The following is a 20,073-nucleotide window of genomic DNA, read 5'->3' as shown; positions in this document are numbered from 1 at the left end:
AGGGGGTGATGGCTATCGTGCGTTCCTGGCTCCCGACCCCTGCGTGGGGACTGCAGGAACAGACCCCGTGCAGGCTCGGGGACCTCGGGCTCTTGAAATGGAGCCACAGCAAACAAGCTGCCCATGACAGGCAGTGCTGCAGGGCAGTGTCGCCTCTTCCCGCGTAGGAGCACACCTGGTCCTCAGACCAGTCTGGCAGAGCGGCCCGGCTCTGTCCTCACTCACACACATGGAGGTCCCTTCACTGTGAGTGGTCGGCTGAGCGTCACCGCTTTGGGGCGCTGGAGTGGGTCCTGGAATCTCGGTTTCCTGACTTCTCGTTGGCCGTTGTCCCCATTCCGTGCTTCCTCATGGTCGTCTATTTCAGGGTCTTGTTCCGGCTCTGCAGGGGCCAGGCCGTGGTGGCATGGCGGAGACCGCGGCCACCGTGCGGAACCGCAGGCTCAGGGCTGCCTGCTTCCCATTTCTTCTGAAACTCTTCAAATCAGGATTTTTATATCAGATGCCACCATTTTCAGATGTTATATCAATTTAAAAACAAACCACTGTGCCAGCCCGTTGGTGATTTGGGCGTTACACTTAGAAAACACTTTTGCTTAACGTTCTTTTCGGAATATGAACAGAACCCAAGTTAATGTAATGGACCACAGTCCCGTCTGTGCTTGCGGGGCGGAGGGCAGGCAGGGGGCATGAAGAGGAAAGCATTAAATGGTGGCAGGAGGTAGGAGGTAGGAAGTCACCATTTGGACCAGTTCTTAAATCCCCAAACCCCAGGTTGTAAAAAAACGGGAGCAGAAACTCCTTCAGGGGAGGTTGGTGGCCAGGGCTGTGCCCAGTCCATGGGGGGTGAGGTCCAGGAGGCAGGGCCTCCACTGGGCGGCCTGTCAGAGTGGCAGGCTCTGTGGATGGATGTCGGGCCCCAGCTGTTACATGTGATTCCCAGAGCTGAGGCTGCGTCTGGTTATGTTCTCTTCCTTCATGGTCAGTGACTTCGGGAATTGCTTGAACCCTGCGGAGCTCGTCCGCCTTCAACCCCCGCCCCCCACCCCACACCCACACCCTCTCGCTCCGTCCTCCTCCAGCCTCGCTGGTGTCTGGTGTCTCCCCAGCTCTTAGAATGCACTTGAGACTGCAGCTCAGCAGCGCAGGCCCTCGGCCCTGGGTCCTGGCCTCCCTGCACCGCCCCTGAGCCCTGCTCTCGTCCGCCTGGCCCTGCAGTTCTCGTCAGGCGCTGCATCCCTCACGCACGCACTCCCGTGCTCTCGGGGCTGCAGTCTGTTCCCTCCCCCACAGCGTTTTTTTTCTAGCAAATTCTTCATCTTCAGGATTCAGATTTTATGTCATCTCCCGGGAACACACCTGACTCTTCTACAGTGTCCCCCGAATTGCCTTTCCAATATGGAACCATCCAGGTGCTGTAATAACTTGCTTACTAGTCTGTCTTGGTAGCCTGTGGGCACTGGAGGGAGAGGGGAGATAGTGTCAGTATTCCCAGTGGGAGCCTTTCCTGGCTCATAAATGGTCATCCAGGAGTAAATGGATGAGCAGTTAAACTTGTCACAGCAAGTACTTAAGGTAAATGTTTTATTTAGTCTTTGGATGTTCAGAGTGGTTGGCTGCAAGGTACAGTTGAGATATCTCCCTTAAGGCAGGGACTGGGTGGGGAGCGGGGTGGGGGGGAGCAGGGAGAAGGAGGAGGCGGAGAGAGGGAAGCAGGGTATGCGGGGTGGTGACTGCCTACAAGTCACCAACCTTGTGCTGGCCTCAGCCTGTGCCACACCCCGGCCTCCCTGTAGAACTCGTGGAGTTCGCCTTCTCCTGCCTCTCATTGGTCGACTCACGTTGGAACTGGCCCACAGAAAGTGCATCCATGGAAATGCAGACGTTGGCGGAGACTTCGTGTGGTTATGCTGAGGTGGAGATCAGGCAGTGATTTCCTTTTTAGTGAATTAATGATCAGGGTCAGAGTGCCATGCTCAGGAAAGTCACGGTCAAGCAGATGGTGAGAGCAGGCAGGGTCCATTCAAGAGCTGCTCTGGTAATATGGATTCCAGTCTTTAGAGGTAATTAAAATAGAACCCCAAGCCTGAAGTGATTAAAATAGAACCCCAAGCCTGAACTGGTTGGAATCGTGAAGCCCGTTGGCTTGATGATTGAGATGCCCTTGGATGTCCTGCCCATATCTCGTGTGATGTCCTTGGCTCCCTCCCAGTGACCACCTTGCACGTGTGTGCTCAGGGGGAACCGCCTCTGCAGGGAACGTGTTAGCCGGTGATTCTCAGGGCTCTGATTTGAGAGGCAGCCAGTCTTGTGTCACCAAGTGTGTACTCAGAAACATCTGGGCCTGAGCCCTGACTTTGTGACGTAACCGAGCCAGTGGTCCAAGGCAAGTCTCTTGGTTTGTTTGTGGAGTCACTAGTCTGTGAAATGTGGGTGATGTCCGCACAATGCCATCTCCTCGCAGGGTCGTTCAGAGTTTTGAGATGTTCGTGTGTTAAGTGCTTTGTAAGTTATAAAGTACCATATGGATTATTTCTGTTGTCAAAATGAGTGATTACTGAGTGCGTCCACTGGGGAGGTACCACCTAGAGTGGCCTCGATTAGGGGCTGGTTTTGCATGCAGTGACCTTTAGTGCCAGTGGCCTTAATGGTCTCCTGTTTGCTTTTTCCCCTAAGGTGACCGACTTGACCCCACAGCTGTAAACATCCTCCAGCAGATTATCGAGCTGGGCACCGAGACCCATGACGCCACTGCTGTGGCCTCGGTGGTTGCCATGGCTCCAGGGACAGTGACTGTCGTGAAACAGGTAAGGACCCTCCCCTCACCTCTTAAATTTTATCTTCCCTACTCCCGTGGGGTTTTGAGGCTTTAACTTTTCCCCGGGTAGAATTTGGAATGAAATTGGTCTAGTCTCAGGCATTTCTTATTCTGCCTCTGATCATTAGGGAATTGTCTTTTCAGTAGCTCATGTGTGGAGGTGTGTTTTGGGGGAGAGGTATGATATATTTTTGAAAATTCTGGAAACTTTATTAATTTCTTTCCAAAGAATCCCAGAGTGACAGTGAGTGTGCTGTGGACACTTTTGGACTCATCTGTTGTGAAAAGCACCCTTGGTGCCTAAGGCACCAGTGAGTGGACGGGTGGGAACTGTGAGCAGAGCCGGAGAATCCAGGAAGGTTCCCAGCGGACTGGCCTTTTAAAATGTCAGATGTCACCCAGATCGGATCAGTAGAGGGTGAGCGAACTCGAGGAGGAAAGGATCAGTTTTGAATAAAGGTTACTCTACTCAATTAATTGTTACACCATTTGGCTCATTTTCTCTTCTATCCTGAGAGACTTTAACATCTGTTAAAATTCATTGTGTTTGATAATTAGATCTTCTTTTTCTGTCTTTATGTCTCTACTGTCTCCTGCTTCATTTTACAAATGATTTAGGCTGGCTTACACAAATACTTCAAAAAAAAACAAAACCACAGTAAGCACATCAGAACCAGGATAGAGCCAAGGTATATAATTTAAAATCAAAGTTCACTTTCATGGGGAAATTTGGACTGAAGATCGTAGGGTTTTAGTTATCCATCCTTTTAGTCATTTAGTCAATAATTATTTAGTCGGTGCCCACTCTTGTCAGGCAGTGTCTCCAGGGGTCCAGGAGAGAACCAATGTCTGCCCACAAGGCAGTTACTCTCTAGTGGGAAAACACATAAAACACAAATAAGACAGAAAGGGTGTCAGATGGTGACCAAGCGCCACGGAGGAGATGGCGAGGAGGCGGGGGAGGGCGGGGCCGTGGAGCGCGGGTCGGGGCTGTTTCGTGGAGGCTGTCAGGATAGGTCCCTGACGGAGCAGGGGGCCGGAAGAGCTCTCCGAGCTCGCTGGACAGCGGGCGCTGCATTCTGCAGCAGAACAAGAAGGAAACGCCAGACAGTCCACAGCAAAAGGTTCCCAGCAGCAGCCAACAAAGACGCTTCTCAGTGGGGCTCTCACGTTGGGGCCCCTGCGTGAGGTGTCCTCGGGGACCTGCCTTCGACGAGTCGGGGTGCACATCCTCATGCTGTCGCACGACGGTCCCGCAGGTGTGCCCAGGGCCCCACGAGAGCGTGACATGCGTACTTCTCGCTAAGCAGTTCTCGGGGGAACTAGAACGTTCTGGCTCAGCTCCGGCTTCTTCGACGCACAGGGCAGACTCGGCACATCCACAGGGGTGTGGGCCGTGCGCCCTCCGTTAGGTGGCTTCCCGCAGAGGACCGTGGCCGAAGTCCAGGGCGCGGGCGTTGGGCGTTTCCGTCCGCAGCCCGCTGTTCTGCAGTGGCTGGGGCACATTCATACTCTTCCAGGCTCCACATGTTGAGCTTCCCTTTGTATTTACTCGATCGCAGTCTCTTCGGAAACTCCTCCTCTGCATCGTGACATGTGGCATCCTGAGCTCGACCCGGCTCTCAGGAGGGGTCTACTGGGGAGGGTGTCGGGAGACCTGCGGATGTTTCAGACACGCCACATCCTTTTGAGCATCGCAGGAGATGCTACCGATTGTGATTTGCGTCTTCTTTCTAGGAACTGGATTGATTTGCTGCTACTCAGGGACATGACTTATTGAGCATCGCAGGCAATGCAGTGAGACATGAGGTTGCGGGTTTAGGATGCAGCTTAGATGTGCTTCGAGGCCTTAGACTGACAGCGCGACAAGGGATAAGGCAGATAAGCATCCGGTACAAGCAGCATGAACAGGTATGACGTGCTCACAGTAGCGGAAAACAGTGGCACCCGTCACAGACTCTTCTGGCTTCTTGAAGACACAGGGCTAAGAGAGTGTCACTGTTTAACAGTCTCAAGGAACTGCATTTGGAAATGTTCCCCGAGAATGCGTGCCCTGGGCATTATCCTGTCTCCTGGCCCGGCAGCCAGCTCCCCGAGGCCGTTGGTAAATAACGGGTAGAGAGTGGACGCGTGGACTGATGCCCATGCCTACGGCTGAGGGGTCGTAACGTGCCGGGCTCTCCCGCCAGCAGAATGGTCCAGTCCCACCCGACCTGTTGTTTAAATTCAAATATAGCTGTTTTTAGTAGAGAAATAAATTAGTTTCATTTTTTTTTCTTTTAATTACACTCCGGTTTAGGATTTTGCAGTAGAGAGATTATATCTGTTTAACGAGGGTGCCAGAACCACTTAAGTGTGAACTCTGTGCTTGTCGGAAGACAGTAAAGCTCCCCCTTCACGCGAGGAGCCCCTGGATGCTGGGGACCTCGTCTTTCTCAGCGCAGCGTATCCCATGTGCTACTTGCTCTGTCAGTGTTCGTTAAGGAGGGTTGAGTGCACTGCGGGTTTATGTTTTGATTCTCCAGTTACATCCTGTAGAGAAAAACAAGAACATGACATCTTGTCATAAAGTATCTGCAGTATACTGCAGAAAACATTTCGAAAATACTGTTGGATAGCATATTTTGAGATCTTCTTAAAGTTACCTATTGTGCGTGTGTGCATATATATATATATAAAAACATTCTGCGTTGTACGTGAATTGGTTCTGAATGTTTAAAAGATTCATATTTCTTTTCCATATAAAAAAATAGTTGTATTCTGTTTCTACTTTTGTTTTTCATGATTTATTAATGTAAATAGAATCTTACATATCAGTTTTTTAACGATAATTGAAAATCTCCAGTCTCTGGGTTTTTGGTTTCTGAGATGTAAGTAAAGGCAGGCCTGGTGGATAGGCTGGGGGCGCTGGAGAAAAACTGTTTCTTCTTATTAGGTTGCTTTCTTATTTTTTAATGAAACATGGACAAGATTTGACTCGTAATTCAGACCATTTAAATTTTCGGTTGGACACAGAAACGTGTCCTCAGTGATTTCCTGTCACTTCGCTCTTTTCTCACGCGTCAGCGTTTAGAGTTGTGGGTATGGAGCGTTTTGAAATGTCCAGAAAGCAGGCCTCACACGCACCTCACCGGCCCGGCCCGAGGAAACACGTGAGAATCTCGAATGAAGGAACTGTGTTTGCTAAGACCCAATGGTTCTCATTAAGTAATTTTTTCTTTCTTTTTGTTAAATCTTGCTTTAGGGTTTTATGAGGAGGGAACTTATTATTTGATTAATAAAACTGCCTAAGCAGGTTAAATGTGAGACCGTCCAGCATAGGAAATGTTATCATAAGCATCTCCAAGTCAAAATTTAAAAGAAAAGAAAGACTTAAAATAACACCAACCACTGTAACCATTGTCTAATGGCTTAAATCAATCACTCCTTGCTATTTTTATGGATCAGAGTTTATTTCTGGACTGAAAGTCACATTTTGTTGAGTGATTGGCGGGCGCTGGCTGCACATCGCTGCACGCGCCCTCTGTGAGCGTCGCCGTCTGTGGCAGCTGTGACGGTGCCACAGACAGAGTGGCTCAGAACAGCCCAGACTCATTACCTTACTCTTCCGGAGGTCAGACGCCTGAACGGTCTCACTGGGCTGAAATCAAGGCGCGGATGGCTGCATTCCTTCTGGGAAGGACTTGAGTGCCTTTTCCAGCTGCTGGAGCCTCTGGCTTTCCTTGACCCCTGAACCCCTTCCCCCATCTTCAAAGCCAGCAGCTGCAGGCCCAGCCCTTCTGAGGTCCCGTCCCTCTGATCGCTCCTTCCGGTGCCACATGGCCTTCTCCGAGTTCGACCCTCCTGCCTCCCTCTTATGAGGACCCCTGTCCTTATGGGTGCCCACTTGGCTAATCTAGGATAATCTCCCCATCTCCAGATCCTCAGTTTAATCGCAGTGGCAAAGTTCCCTTTGTCATGCAAGGTAACATTCTCAAGTTCCGGAATTAGGAAAGGCACATCCTTGTGCTGGGGAGGCAGGGTTCTGCCTACCATTGCTGGCTTGCAGGATTAAAGGCAAGTCCGGCTCTCAAGAGGGAAATAGCCTTTCAAGGGAAAGGATTCATGCTTTCACTCGTAAACCCCCTCCGAGCTGCTTCTACCTGCCAGGTGCTGTTCACGGCACTTGGGATATTGCAGTGAACAAAGCAGGTGAATGGTACAGTCGAGGAGTTTGCATTCATAAATAAGTAAATAACGTAGTACGTTAGAGCTGAAAAGCAAACCAGGAACAAGCGGAACCAGTCAAGAGGCATGAGGAACGCAGACCTTCAACAGGAAGGTCCAACCTGAAGTAACGAATGCTGCTTCGGGGAGGGGCCGGTGCCCCAGCTCTGCGGGAGCACCAAGTGGTTGCCTGCCTTGGACCTGGGTCTGGGGTGGGGGCAGGTGCGGGGCAGGCCGGGCTTCGTGGAGGCCTTGGCAGGGGAGTAGGGTGTCGCGGGTCGCTGGCAGTCGGGTGCAGCAGGGCTCCTGGCAGAGTGGGAGTCACGCATCGCTCCGCCTCCTGTGGACTGACCGTCTCGGTGGCGACAGTGTTTGGCAGCACTATGGGCAGGTCTGTGTCTCTGTCCCCATTCTTGGTTCTCTACAGTGTCCCCTAGGATTGCCACTCTTCGACTCATTGTTTTTCCTCCACGTGCTCGATGCTTCCAAGCTGTCAGCCAGGGTCCCAGAGGCAGGGAGCACCAGGAAGGAGCCGTTAAGACGGCCTTGGGCCTGCAGGCACCTGCCCCTTCCCCATGGGACCCTCAGCCCGATGTGGCGCAGGACTGTGCTGCTGTAATCTTGTCCAAAATCCCAACTGCTCTTCGACTTGCTCTGACTGCCGATTTAAAAAAGAAAAAAACAGAAATTCCAGCTTTGCCAAAAGCAGCCCATCTTGCCCAGCTGCTTTCCCAGCCCTTTGTCATCTTGGAGCAGACCGCCTGTGGTGGCTCGTGCTGGAGGGTAAGTTGAGGACACGTGGGGAGGAGAGAAGCAGGCAGAGCCTCCTTCGCGGGCTCAGCGTGCAGTGCTTAGAGCGAGTGGCAGTTCTGGGAACAGTTCTCGCTGGAGGATGTGTTGGTTGCCGGCCAGTGTCGGAACCGTTGTGTATTTGCAGTTCATTATTTTTGCAAGGAAATGCAATCCATTTCTATGGCCGACCATGTATATCAGTTGCTCTTTTGCAAGGAAGGGCAGGTCCAGCCTGTCCTGTTTTTAATTTAAGGGCCTGAGTAATCTCGTCCCTGAAACGCTCTCAGACCGTCCGTCTGTACAGGGCATCTGGTGAGAAGAAGCCGCTCTGCAGAAGGGACTTCTCAAGCACAGCCTCTGGCTCGGGAGACCCCTCACCCTCCGCCCTCTGTGAGCCACCCGAGGGGGTCCAGAATCGTCCCCCCGTCCCCCTGCTGGGGGCAGATGTCGGACATTTCTTAAGACTTGTGGCAAAATAATGGGACGTGGGATCTGGAAAGTGACTCATGTCAGGCTTCAAAATCCATTTTCCTAATTTTTAAAAACAATTCCTCCATTCTATTAATTTGATCCCTTAACTGCACGACAAGAGGGCCGACAGAAGACGCTCTCGTAACCTTTCACGGGTCCCGGCCTTCTGCATCGTCGTAAAGGGGGCCTGAGCTGACGTCCCCCTGCCCCGATTCTACCCACAGATGGTTGCGGCGAGGCTCCCCCTGTGCCGTTGTCCCTTTAAGCTCAAACAACTGGCGACTGAGCGGCTTTGGGCTTCCTTGTTCTCCCGGAGGCGTGTTTGGACTCGACCTGACTCCGGCCCCGTCCACGTGGCGGAAGCGGTGCGGGAGTCACTCGTCCTCTCCTTCCTGTTCACTGCTGCCCTGCAGAACCTCCTGGTCGGCAGGTCATTTGCCTGGGGGCACGGGAGCCGTCCCGGTGGCAGGTTTTTATTCTTTGACACCGTAACGAAACCCTAGCATCTTCAGTTGTGGCATTTATCCCACCTTCCCATTGCGGTGTTTTTGCCAGTGCGGTTCCCCTAAGCCATCTTTCCCATGAGATTAAGAACGTGTATATTTTTAAAGAATTGCTAATGACTGCAGCTTATAGCCTCTCTAACTGCTGCTCTCTTCCGTTAGTCCTCACTGTGGGATGGCAGTGTCACATCGTTCCGTGCTGGCTGACAGCGTAGTGTAATTACGACCGTGATAGATTCAGATGCCTTTGGAAGGCCCAGGCAAGGGAGTCACAGACGTCTCCTGCAGGCGGCCGGATCCGTTGCACGTTGCAGGGGCTGAGCGCGTCCGCGTGCACCGCTTCCGAGCGTCAGGTGATCTCAGGCCGGGTCCTCTGTCAGACAGCGGAGGTCTGCAGCCCAGATCGGCATCTTTGGTCTCTCGTTCCCAGTCCTTTTGATCTTTGTATAAATTCCGCAGTCCCCCCTTACCACAGCCCTGATTACTGTGACAACCAGTTTCCGACTGCACGTTTCAATTAGTTAGGTTCGGCTCGTGCCTAAAGAACCTCGCGGGCCACTTATGTGATCCTGGGACTCTCCAGCTTTACTGATATCGAGCTCCTGATTATGCACACAGGTCGCCTCTTGAGCTGTTTTCACACTTGACACTCTGTAGAATATTTGTTCTGCTGTCACTGGACGGTGACCTCAGCATCTCAGTCCAGGGACGAAAAATCAGGATCTTGGCCATGGGTTCTTCTCCTTTGTCACTTAATGCCAACTCTTGTCCTTTGTAAGCCTTCCTCAGTTGTCCCTTAGCCATTTGAACCTTTTCATTTTCTTTGTTACATAAAACTTCTCTGAGAGGTTTGTTTCTGGTATGATTTCCGATGGCTGATTTTCAAAACTTCATCCTCTTTCGTAGCTTTTATTACTTGCAGGGCCCTCCTGACTGCTTAATAGTGACTGGGAGTTCCGTTTCTTTGTGAAATTTTAAAAGTAAAAATAAGCTCCACGATGTTTCTGTAGCCCTAGTAGAAACTGTCTGAGAAAAACAGAGGATGAGGTTCCCCCATCCCATTCTGGCGCTTTTTCATGTTGCTGAGCTGCAGCGTCAGTCTGCTGAAGTTTGCTTCTCCTTTCTCTCCCGTTTTCTGAGCCTCCATTTCCCTTTTATTCCCCCAGAAGCTGCAGCTTGGTTGGTGCAATTTGCAGAAACCACTTCATCTGAGTGTTAATACTGTCGAGCTGCTTCTTATTTGCTTGGTCCAGAGCAGGCGGGTCGTGTTTGACCCTCCCTTGCCTGTCCGCAGCGTCACCTTGCCGGCTGACAGTCTCTTTCTGGTGTGGGGCAAGTCGTTTGCCTGTTTCAGGTAGGCAAACCCAGAGTAGCGCTATGTAGACTGACATGTCTGTGGCTAGAAATAATCGAAGCCCTGCAGCCCCCAGTTGTTGAGGCATTCTGAGTAATTTCCTTCGGGACGGCCCTGGGGAGGCCGACGGGAAGAGCCGATGCCAAGTAACATTACACAGCCACTTGTTCAGAATAAAGGGAAGTCGAGTGAGGGGTTCCGAGCGAGAAGGGGTGCACAGACGAGAGCAGGCAAAGGACGGATGCAGGAGAGTCAAGGCTGGCAGACTTGCCGGCCGTGCCGGGGACGTGCACGTGGCCAGGAGCATGGCGTGTGGATTTGATGAGTGGGAACTGGTGTCCCGTGGGGGTCACCTCAGGATCTCAGACTGTGCGGGTTTGCGCAGGACGGCAACGTCAGCGCTGTCTGTGATGGTGCTCGGGGTGGGGTCGAGAGCAGGTTCTATGGGACTAGGGTCGATGGTTCCCTTTTCCGAGCTTAGACACTGCTCCTGGAGGGGACAGCACCAGCACCCAGCCAGGCCGTGGGGCGGCAGGGACAGGCGTCGGACACTGCCCCCGGAGGGGATGGCACCCGGTAGCCATTGTGAGCCCCATGCGTCCCCACCAGTCTGTGCAGGGACCGCCCCGTCACTCAGTGCTCACTCCATTTCACCACCATTAACTAGAGAAGTTTTCCTTATGGAGACCTCACTAAACGGTGCTTGGTGTACACCCCAGCCACGTGCGCCCACTTTCTGCTGCCCAGGCGTCCATCTCCAGTGGGTCGGTGGTCAGCATGGAAGCCTTTCGTCCTCACCCAGTGATGGACATGGTGCCAGTAGGACAGCCCAGTCTTCCTGTTCCCAGGCCTTTCTCCCGCAGCCGAGGGAGTTGGCCCTTCCTGTTCCCTGCAGGCCCGGGACCCAGCCCTGGGGACAGGCCCGCCCTGCTGCCCTAGGGCTGAGGAGCAGGGCTCCCGTGCACTAGCCAGCCGGACGCTGCGCGCCTCACAGGGCCAGGGCACACACCCGGGACGGATGGCGACGGTCTGTGGCCAGCCATCCTTACAGTGTGCGCTGTGGACCGTTTGTGGGATCGGCACTTTCAGAAAAAGAATCTGCTGTCTACTGACAACCCAGAGAAAAGCAGGGCGGAGCGGGGACGAAGCGGCCTTCCCTCCTTCCCACGCGTCCTTTCCTTTTTTAAAGGCTTTAAATCTTCATTGACGCACGAATGGTTTCTTCCTAGCTGTGAGTACCTTCTGATATCGCCACAAGTCTCTCCCCCTGTGTTTGGTCCTGTCTGTACGTATATATTTCTAGAGTTGGGAATTTACGGTGCTTTCTCATGCACCGTGTTTGTTTATACCTTTTCCTTCCTCTGTAGATTCAGGATACCATTTACTATTTCCCTTTGTTTCCAGCATACACAGCACTGCACCTAACCCAGGGCTGTGAAAGGCAGTTGCTGGCTTATTAACTTTGTGAAATGGGTCTGCCGTTTTGAGAATGTTACGGGAGGCCCTTGCTTGGTTATAATTGAAGCGTGTGAAACCTTAATTGCTGGGAAAGCAGGCTCCTCCGCAGAGCTGAAGCACACACAGGGGACTCTCAGCAGAAGAGGTGTCCTTCCCCCTTCTCGCCGTGTGACTGTGTTGGGCTTGGTCTGCAGCCTGCGATTCTTCCTGTCATGGCGTCTGAGAACCGCTGCAGAGGAGCGGACCTCAGAAGGCGTTCGCATTCCCCCGAGGCCTGGAAACTCTGGTGCTCAAGGCCAGGGCCGTCTCCTGCAGGAAGAGCCCCCTGCCCGCCACAGGCTCTGCGCCTGCGTGTCCGGGGGAAGGGTCCCGGTCAGCCTTCCAGGACAGGGACATACGTGGGGCTCACGGTTCTGTTTCCAGCTCCACCAGCGTGTTGGACCCGTGTTAAATCCCAGCGGGACGGAAGAATGCTGCGAAGTCACGTGAAGTACATGGGGACCCGGCACGTGAGACGTGTGAGTGGGTGGCTCGTCAGAGATGGCTATTCCGTCCGTGGCTCGCTGTTTCGAGGTGCCTGAGCAAGTGCTGGTGTCCTGTAGCTGCACGTCCCTGACCCCATCTGAGGAGGACACCCTTCCCCTCTAGCGGCCCGGAGCGAGAACCAGCCCGTCTCATCTGCTCTGATTGTGAAGCACGCTTTCTGCCCGTCTCTTGGTTTCGCAGTCACCTTTGGCCCGGCCAGCCTTCGCCCGCTGGCCTGTCTGCCATCTTCATTAGGACGACGGCCTCAGCAGTGCTGGGCCGAGGCTGCTCACGCGTGAGGACCGGACAGGCAGCGTTTCGTGCTGGGAGCTGCCTTCAGAAATCAGACCGCGAGTCTTCCTTAGGACACTGACCTTGAGCCAGCGTCTGTTCGCGCTGGAGCTGGTTGCCTTCGCTCTGTAACACAGCTTCCTCTCTTTCCGCGGTAAATCCGGAAAAGCCCTGGGTTTGGCCCTCCTCCCGCCTCCCGCGGAGGCTGAGGCCCAGTGCCAGCCCTGTGTGGCCTCCCCACCTGCAGGCCGCTTCTGGGGCCTTCAGTTTCCCCAGCACCATTCGAGTGCCTGCTCGGTGCCCAGCACAGTGCGGGTGCCTGTCCTTTGCTTATAAGGGAAAGCGTCATCTTTGCCAAAACCCCGTTCGTCCTTGTGGCATTTGGAAGACCAGCGAGGGCAGCCCGGAATGGTCGAAAATGCCCGTGCGTGTCCTCACCCGTCCCTTCCCCTCACTGCGATTCTTCTTCCCTTGTTCCTCGCTGAACCTTTTCATTTACCCAATTATTAAAGGACCGTATTATTTTTAAAATCTAGAAGACAGAAAAAGTAGAAAGAAGAAAAAAATGACCCGTGTGGCATACGACGCGGACACGTACAGGCGATGCCGCCCCCTCCCCACAGCGGGGCGGTGGCTCAGGACTTCATTCGTTCAGCGGGTCTTTGGGGTCGGCATCTTCCCAGCCTGGCGCAGGTGACGCTGGGAGCGTGGACAGCACCTGAACACTTGTCCTCGGAGGTGACCTTCATTATGAGTAATAAGCTGAATATACATCACACCGATGCCATCCATGCAGTAGGTGTCATTTTGGTTTTATTTCAGGGCCAGCAGAGGTTTTATTTATCGTTCTCGATTCATCGTCCGGGAGCCGGGAGCCGGGCTGAGATAACGTGCGAGGTTCGACGGAGCCCACCGTGTAGGCTTCTCAGTGCTGTCAGAATAGACTTCGGAACCGTCTGTGGAGGTGGTTGAGCTTGAATGGGGCCTCTGGGGGAGCCACACACGCATGTGGGGGGCTCGGGCCCCAGGAGGCGGTAAGAAGTGTTCTGAAAGCTTGGGAGAAAGGTGTGACGCAGACGTCTGTGTTTATTCTTGTCCGCCAGTTGTGCACAAAGGCGAAGTTCTGTCCCCAGGAAGGGCCGTTCCAGGCAGGCTTCGCCATGGGCCACTGCTTCCCCAGTGGGCATCCTGTTTGGCGAGTCGGCCCCCTTCACACACTTCTGGCCGACGTCGGGGATTCCTGAGGACGAGGTGTCCAGGAGGAAGCTGTGTTCCCTGTCTCCGCTCCCCTCGGCCATTCTCGTGACATCTGCATTCGAGGCGAGGGGGCACTTGAACAGAGGAACCTGTCGTGTTCTTATCGAAGAGGAAGTAGCAGTGTGAAGGAAGATGGCTCGGGGGTCACGTGCAGGGAATCGGGGCAGAACCGCGAGGGTGTGGCCCGGCCCTGCGGCCCCCGCCTGGCTGAGGCCTGTGCCAGGGACGGTGACTTGTTTCCGTCCATCCTTCAGAGGGACCTGGGGCCAGCGGTGCAGCCTGAACCGTTCCTTCTCAGGGCCCAGTGAGGGCCTGCAGCCACAGACGAGGAGGGGTCTCGGCAGGAAGCCTGAGCAGAGCCCAGCAGAGTGCCTGGGTTTGTGAGCTGATCTAGATTCTACAGCACTAGAGGTGGGCAGAACTCAGCCCGATTCAGTGAATAATTTATACAGTCACAAGGGTTGAGGTTTTCAACTAAGCTATCATTGCTGCTCATAATTTAACTGCAAGATATATTAGATATTACTGTTGGGGAAAATGGAGTACCCATCTCAGCATAATGACACGGTGAAGCCATATTATTTCTACTGCAGAGAACAATTTAAAGCCTGTGGTAATAGATTAAGCTACTGGAGTGATTGTTTTAAACAAAAGGAATGATCAAGAGTTATACAGCCATCCCAAAACTGATTGGTTTGGGTCAAGAGCAATAATTTAACCTTATTGATCTGTGGCATATAACCCTTTTGTCCTTGTCACACTGTACCAGCTGCGGAAGGTCTCTGGACCTGAGGTCACCGAGACCAAGATCCAGCTCTTGTTACTTTCCGGCTGTTTGACCCTAGATGAGTCAATGAGCCACTAGAAGCTCCTGTGTCCCCACCTATAACATGGGGCAGAAATGCCAGCGCCACAGGATGTCGTGTGGAAATGATTCTAGAGAGGGATGAGGGAGCGTTCGGTGAGCTGCGAGGGGCTGGCACACGCTGCGTTCTGCGGGGACAGGGACGAAGTGCATGGTTCGCAGAAACGTAAGATGTATTAACAGTGTGAATCATGTAACGCTGGGGCTGCGTGAAGGCAGGGGAGGGGCTCACTCTGCAGAAAGCCTCATAAAGCCCTCTGTAAAACAGCCACCACCCCGTTCATCCTCCTGCGATGTTCCCACGTCCGCTGTTCGTAAAGCGGGGCTTCTGGACGGGCGGCATCCGCAGGGCTGGCACAGCTGCTCACGAGACCTCGCGAGAACATAAACGCGGCCCAGCTACGGGCAGCAGGGGGACTTCAGGGCCCCTGGTTGTTGTTGGGCACCTGTCAGGTGCTCAGTGACATGACAGAGCAATGGCGTGCAGCCCCCGTTCCACCTGTGCTGACTGAGAAGGATACTCTTTGCAGGACCCCGAAAACTGCACTTTTCCTTGGTCTCCATCAGTTTTGGTACCCAGGGCCTGCGTTTGTACTCATAATTAGCAGTGGATGAACTTAACGGTGCTTCTGGCAGACAAAATGCTGGAACTGAAAACTGAAAAGAGAAATGGAGAAAGAATGGTCTTTAGATAGATTTAATACTTTGGAAAGTAATATGGCAACATAAATTTAAATATTCAGATGGATAGTGAGGGGAATCTAACTAGCACTCCGAAAGCTTTAACTCCTCAGTCGGGCGAGTTCCGTGCCCGGAGTGCCACGGGGGGTGGTGCGGGGCCGTCCTCCGAGAACCTGCGGCGTCTTCCTCTGTGAGACCGAGTCTCGGTCTCTCACCCACTGATGAGGACTCAGGATCTGACTGTGAAGTTCATCTCAGGCCTCCCCTGCCACTACTTCTCCAGCACACGCTCCCTCCTGTGACTTAGGCACAGTTGACACGCGTCCACTTTGAACCTCCCAGTCCAGACGTGCCTGTGGTCTGCAGCTCAGGAGCAGGGGCTGGCATCTCACGCTCAGCCAGGAGCCGACGCCTTGATGCAGATGAGGGGTCTAGAGAGGATGTCGGGGATGGAGACCCAGGAATCCTCTGGGCTCCGTGGGCGGGCGGGCAGTGAGCTGTGGGGAAGCCTGGACTCCGGGAGCGGGCTACTGAAGCAGTGAGTAAGGCTGCGGCTGGCTTAGCAGTGTCAGCACACAGCCTCCTGGACAGGTTAAGAAGGAACCCTGCTCCGTGGGTTTGGTGATGGGGGGTGGCTGACGGCAGGGCTGTGGGCGCACGCCTGCTCTTTGCTCAGCGTCTTCTCCACCTGTAACGTCTTCCGCCACCATCTACAGACAGCATCGCCTTCCATGAGGCGGCCCCCAGCCCAGATGCTGCCAAGTGAGCGTGTTGTTTACCTTATTTCAGGCATGGTGGCCTCCCCTTGGTTTTCGCTGTCTTTTCTGCATCCGTGGGCAGTGGCCGAGTCTCAGTCACCTTGGGACCTCTTGCTTCCTCCCAGGCGGGCACTGAGAACCCTGCCATCATGGGAACAGGAGGTTACGGCCTCCGTTCATCAAAGGCCTGGGCTACGCAGGTTCCTCCCTGCCGGTGGCTGTGGTTTCAGCCCTGGTCAGTACTTGGGCATCATGGTGGCAGTATTGTTTCAAAGGACAAGGAATTTTAGCCAGTGGAAAGTTTGTTAGTAATTCCTTGCTCATTTTAGGCTCCAGCTCTGATGGCAGTTACCACATCCACATAACGGCGGCTTGCCCAAGAGCACGTCTCAAAGCCCTTGGCATTGGTGGATCTCACCGTTTTTGTCACGTCATCTCTGTTCACCTAAGTGCAGTAGGTTTGCTTTGTCATGGGACCTCAGTATAAATCACCCGCGTCTTCTTTTTATTTATTTTTTTGTATAGAAATTACTGTTAACAGAAGAAAAACTTGTATATTCCTTCTCCTTCCCCAGCCTTCTGTCAGGTGCTCACTTTCACAGTGGAATAAATCACTATTGACTTCTAAAGTCTTAGTTCACAGTGCATTCTCTTGTTTAAATGAAATTGAAACAAACAGAAAAAGAAAGAAAAGGTCGCAATTCATTCTAGAAAAACAAATCAGGCTACACGTGTTACTAATTTCCACTAAGAATAGCTCTCTAACTTCTTGTGAATTCTGTCAGCCGACTTAAAAGTTTCTTCCACTCCATAACTTCGTTTGGGACCCACCCCAGAGGCGCCTTTCCCACTTTTCTCTGAATCAGACGTGATCCCTCCCGGCTGACACAGCCCTTCCTGCTTGCAGGGAATGGTACTATCATGGGGCTGGAGTGAGACCCCTCGAAACCAGTTGGGCCATTCCCAGAAACAGCTTGGAGTCATGGTGTGTCACAGAGTGGCGGGCAAGGAGGAGGAAGCTCCCCTCCCCATTGCCAAACACCAGACAGGAGTCGGAAGCATCACCAACTGCCCGAGCAAGCCTGTCGCTCCCCGCAAGGAGGAGGAAGCTCCCCTCCCCCTTGCCAAACACCAGACAGGAGTCAGAAGCATCACGAACGGGAGCTTGCGAGAGCTGCCCGAGCAAGCCTGTCGCTCCCTGTCTGCTGCGTGTCCTCGCCCCTTCTGCTCTCTCTGCCCGGAGCCCCATCCCCACTCCTCCTCTGGAGGCCTTCGCTGACCACCCTGCACTGCTGCTCCCGCTGTGGGAGCATCGCGGCTCTTCAGTGCGGTGGCGCGCTCTGCTTCTGCGTCTGCCCCACCAGACTCTGGTCTGCTGTGTACCTGCCACGGCATCTGGCACCTGGTAGATCATTATTCAGCAAATACCGAGCGTTCGCTGTGTGCCAGGCATCCGGCTTGGCTCTGGGAAGAGAGCTGTGCCAAGAGAGTGAGGTTCTTGTCCTCATGGAGCGTAGTCTACTGGGACCTGATGAAATGACAGGTTTGGTCGAATGAATGGCACAGTACCTTTCTGGTAGTAAAAAGCATTATTGAACGAACGAACGAAGGCATCGAAAGGGCAGTGATGTTATTTATTGAGCACCCACTTTGCGCAGAGCATCTCCTTCGATTCTCCCAGCAATCCTCCGAAGTGGGCATTTTTTCACCTACTTTATAGATGAGAAAGCAGGGTTATAGGGGAAAGTGGCCCAAGCCTCACACCTCACAGGTGGTAGAGCTGCTGTTGGGATCTTGCTTTGTGCAGGACAAAGCAGGTGTTTCCACTTCGCCATTCAGACTCACCCTGGAAAGTCTGGACCTCTGACATCCTCCATACCTCTGAGGACTCTCATTCCTTAGGGAAACGATCCCAGACTCTCTTCTTTTCGTCCAGGCCCCTGCTTGGGGCTACTGAGAAAGGCCTGGCTGTAGGAGTCAGCAGGGCCCCTGCACGGACAGACGCGTTCTCCTGCCCAGCTCTGTGGCAGTGCGTTTCCATCAGCAGGCTGCCCCACCCCTCCACTACAGGGGTAAGGACTTAGCAATGATGGATGACACCAGGGAACATCAGTCTGGCAGGGGTCTGCTTCTGCCTAGTGTGACAGTGATCTTCATACAGAGAGATGATCTCCCAGAGTGTGGACATATATAATTCAGGATAAACCTCGTTCCTTTCTCACTGCCAAATGGACCAGCTCTGAACTTCCAGGAGCTTCCATTAACCGCCAGCACGGTTGCCATGCCTTACAACCTGATGCCCTTGGCAATCCCCACACCTCTGGGAGGCAGCTTAGCACCAAAAGAAGAGCTCAGACTTTGGGTTTGAACTTGGGGTCCACCATCAGCCACAGCCGGGCCCCCGGCCATATTGCTTTGCCGCATTGAGCTTCGCTTTCTGCAGCTGTAACAAACCAGGAGAGAGAGAGAGCTTAGAGCACCGTGGAGAGGATTCTGTGCAGTAGGGACAAATTCGTGGAATGCACTAGATGCTCCGTAAGCAGTAGTGATTCTGTTGTCATGGCTGGACCCAGAAGCAGAACCGTGTGACCTTTCTCTCCCTTCCCCCACAGGTCACTGATGAGGAGCCCAGCTCCAACCACACGGTCATGATTCAGGAGACCCTGCAGCAGGCCTCCGTGGAGCTGGCCGAGCAGCACCACCTGGTCGTGTCATCCGATGAAGTGGAGGGCATCGAGACGGTGACTGTCTACACGCAGGGTGGGGAGGCCTCGGAATTCATCGTCTACGTGCAGGAGGCCATGCAACCCGTGGAGGAGCCGGCTGTGGGACAGGCGGCTCAGGAGCTCTAGGGGACACGCACTGCTGGACAGGGCCGTGGGGCAGGGCTGCCGGGCTCCTGGGGCAGGGAGACTGCAGAACCGTGCTCCTTGATGCTCTCCTTTGTGCTCCTGGCCCGGGCCACCAGGGGGCTCTCCTTGTCCTACTTTGGGTGGGCAAGGCAGTTGGCGTCACCAGCAATACAGAACCCCTGCACCCAGCACAAACACATACACATACTTACCCTGTATCATCTGCTTCTGGAAAGACTTGCATCAGTTCTTCAAACATGGCCCACACCGCATTGCCCCTTTGCTTCAAGATTCAGAGACCCCCGGGCCCCATCAGCATCCTCCCCGAGCCACAGCCCCAACTCTTTGACCCCACTGAGGTGCCGAATCTTCACCTGGGACTTCTGTGCAACCTGGTGACAGGGAGACAGCCATCACAGGGGAGGTGACCTTACGGTTTTTGATTAACCTCTCGGGGGGGAAGGGGAGGGGTTCCAGGCTTTACAAAGGTCTACACTCCTCCGATACCGACGGTGCTTCTTACTGCGTGAAGTAACCGTGATTCAGTGACTTTCACTCCAGTCACAGGTGAGGTCTCAGCTTACAGTCTTGGCATTCTTTGCTTTTTAAAAAAAATGCACTTTTTACTATTCACCTCCCTTTCTAAGGAAGCGAGGTGGGTAGAATAAAACCAGTACTTGCCTGAGCACCTTGGTTCTTCTGTAAGGTCAAGTGGTTTCCATTTCCCTGTCCCGAACTGAGATCTCGGATTTGGGCCCCAGCCAGAACCACCCCATTTGAGACCCAAGGCCCTTAGAACGCAATGATGCTCTTTCTCCCTCTGAAGCATTTAGATTTGCCTTCGGGCCCGCCATCTGGGGTGAGCGATCATGCCTTTCATTTCCTATGCCAGCATCCGATTTGCTGCCAGCCAAGACGTGGCAGTGCCCCTCCTTACCAGTTGGTCCTCTTGGTCCGCTTTGTCCTGACAGTCAGAATCCCTCGAGACGCACTGTTGTTCGGCCAAAGCTTCAGTCCAGGCGCTCCTAAGTCCCACAACTTTCGAGCCCCTGCTCTGTGCCCAGCATTCTCAGGGCATCGAGGCGAGTCGTCCTGTACCCTTCCCGGCCCTGCGGTTGCTTGACATCACCCACCATCCAACTCACTGAGGTCAACATTTGTTTCCTCTAAGGACCCTTATTTCAAATGAAATCTTATGCAGGTGTATCAGCAGATGTACAGACAGATGCAGTGGTGGTTGCT

At 53.5% G+C, this 20,073-nt stretch overlaps 1 protein-coding gene across 1 annotated transcript in view; it reads left to right on the top strand.

Annotated features, from left to right (window-relative positions):
• ZFAT (zinc finger and AT-hook domain containing) overlaps positions 1-19,517 on the top strand; it is a 98,928-nt gene extending 79,411 nt beyond the window's left edge. Inside the window, exons 15-17 of the mRNA XM_025047589.1 lie at positions 368-437; positions 2,677-2,807; positions 18,592-19,517. Coding sequence (XP_024903357.1) covers positions 368-437; positions 2,677-2,807; positions 18,592-18,831 — 441 coding nt within the window. The 3' untranslated portion in view covers positions 18,832-19,517. The remainder of the gene's footprint in view (positions 1-367; positions 438-2,676; positions 2,808-18,591) is intronic.
• Positions 19,518-20,073: the final 556 nt, after the last annotated feature.

This window comes from Pteropus alecto, unplaced genomic scaffold (genome assembly GCF_000325575.1).
Source record: "Pteropus alecto unplaced genomic scaffold, ASM32557v1 scaffold105, whole genome shotgun sequence".
Taxonomy (NCBI): Eukaryota; Metazoa; Chordata; class Mammalia; order Chiroptera; family Pteropodidae; genus Pteropus; species Pteropus alecto.
The sequence above is the reverse complement of the archived record's forward strand: the minus strand, read 5'-3'. Positions and strand labels throughout refer to the sequence as shown.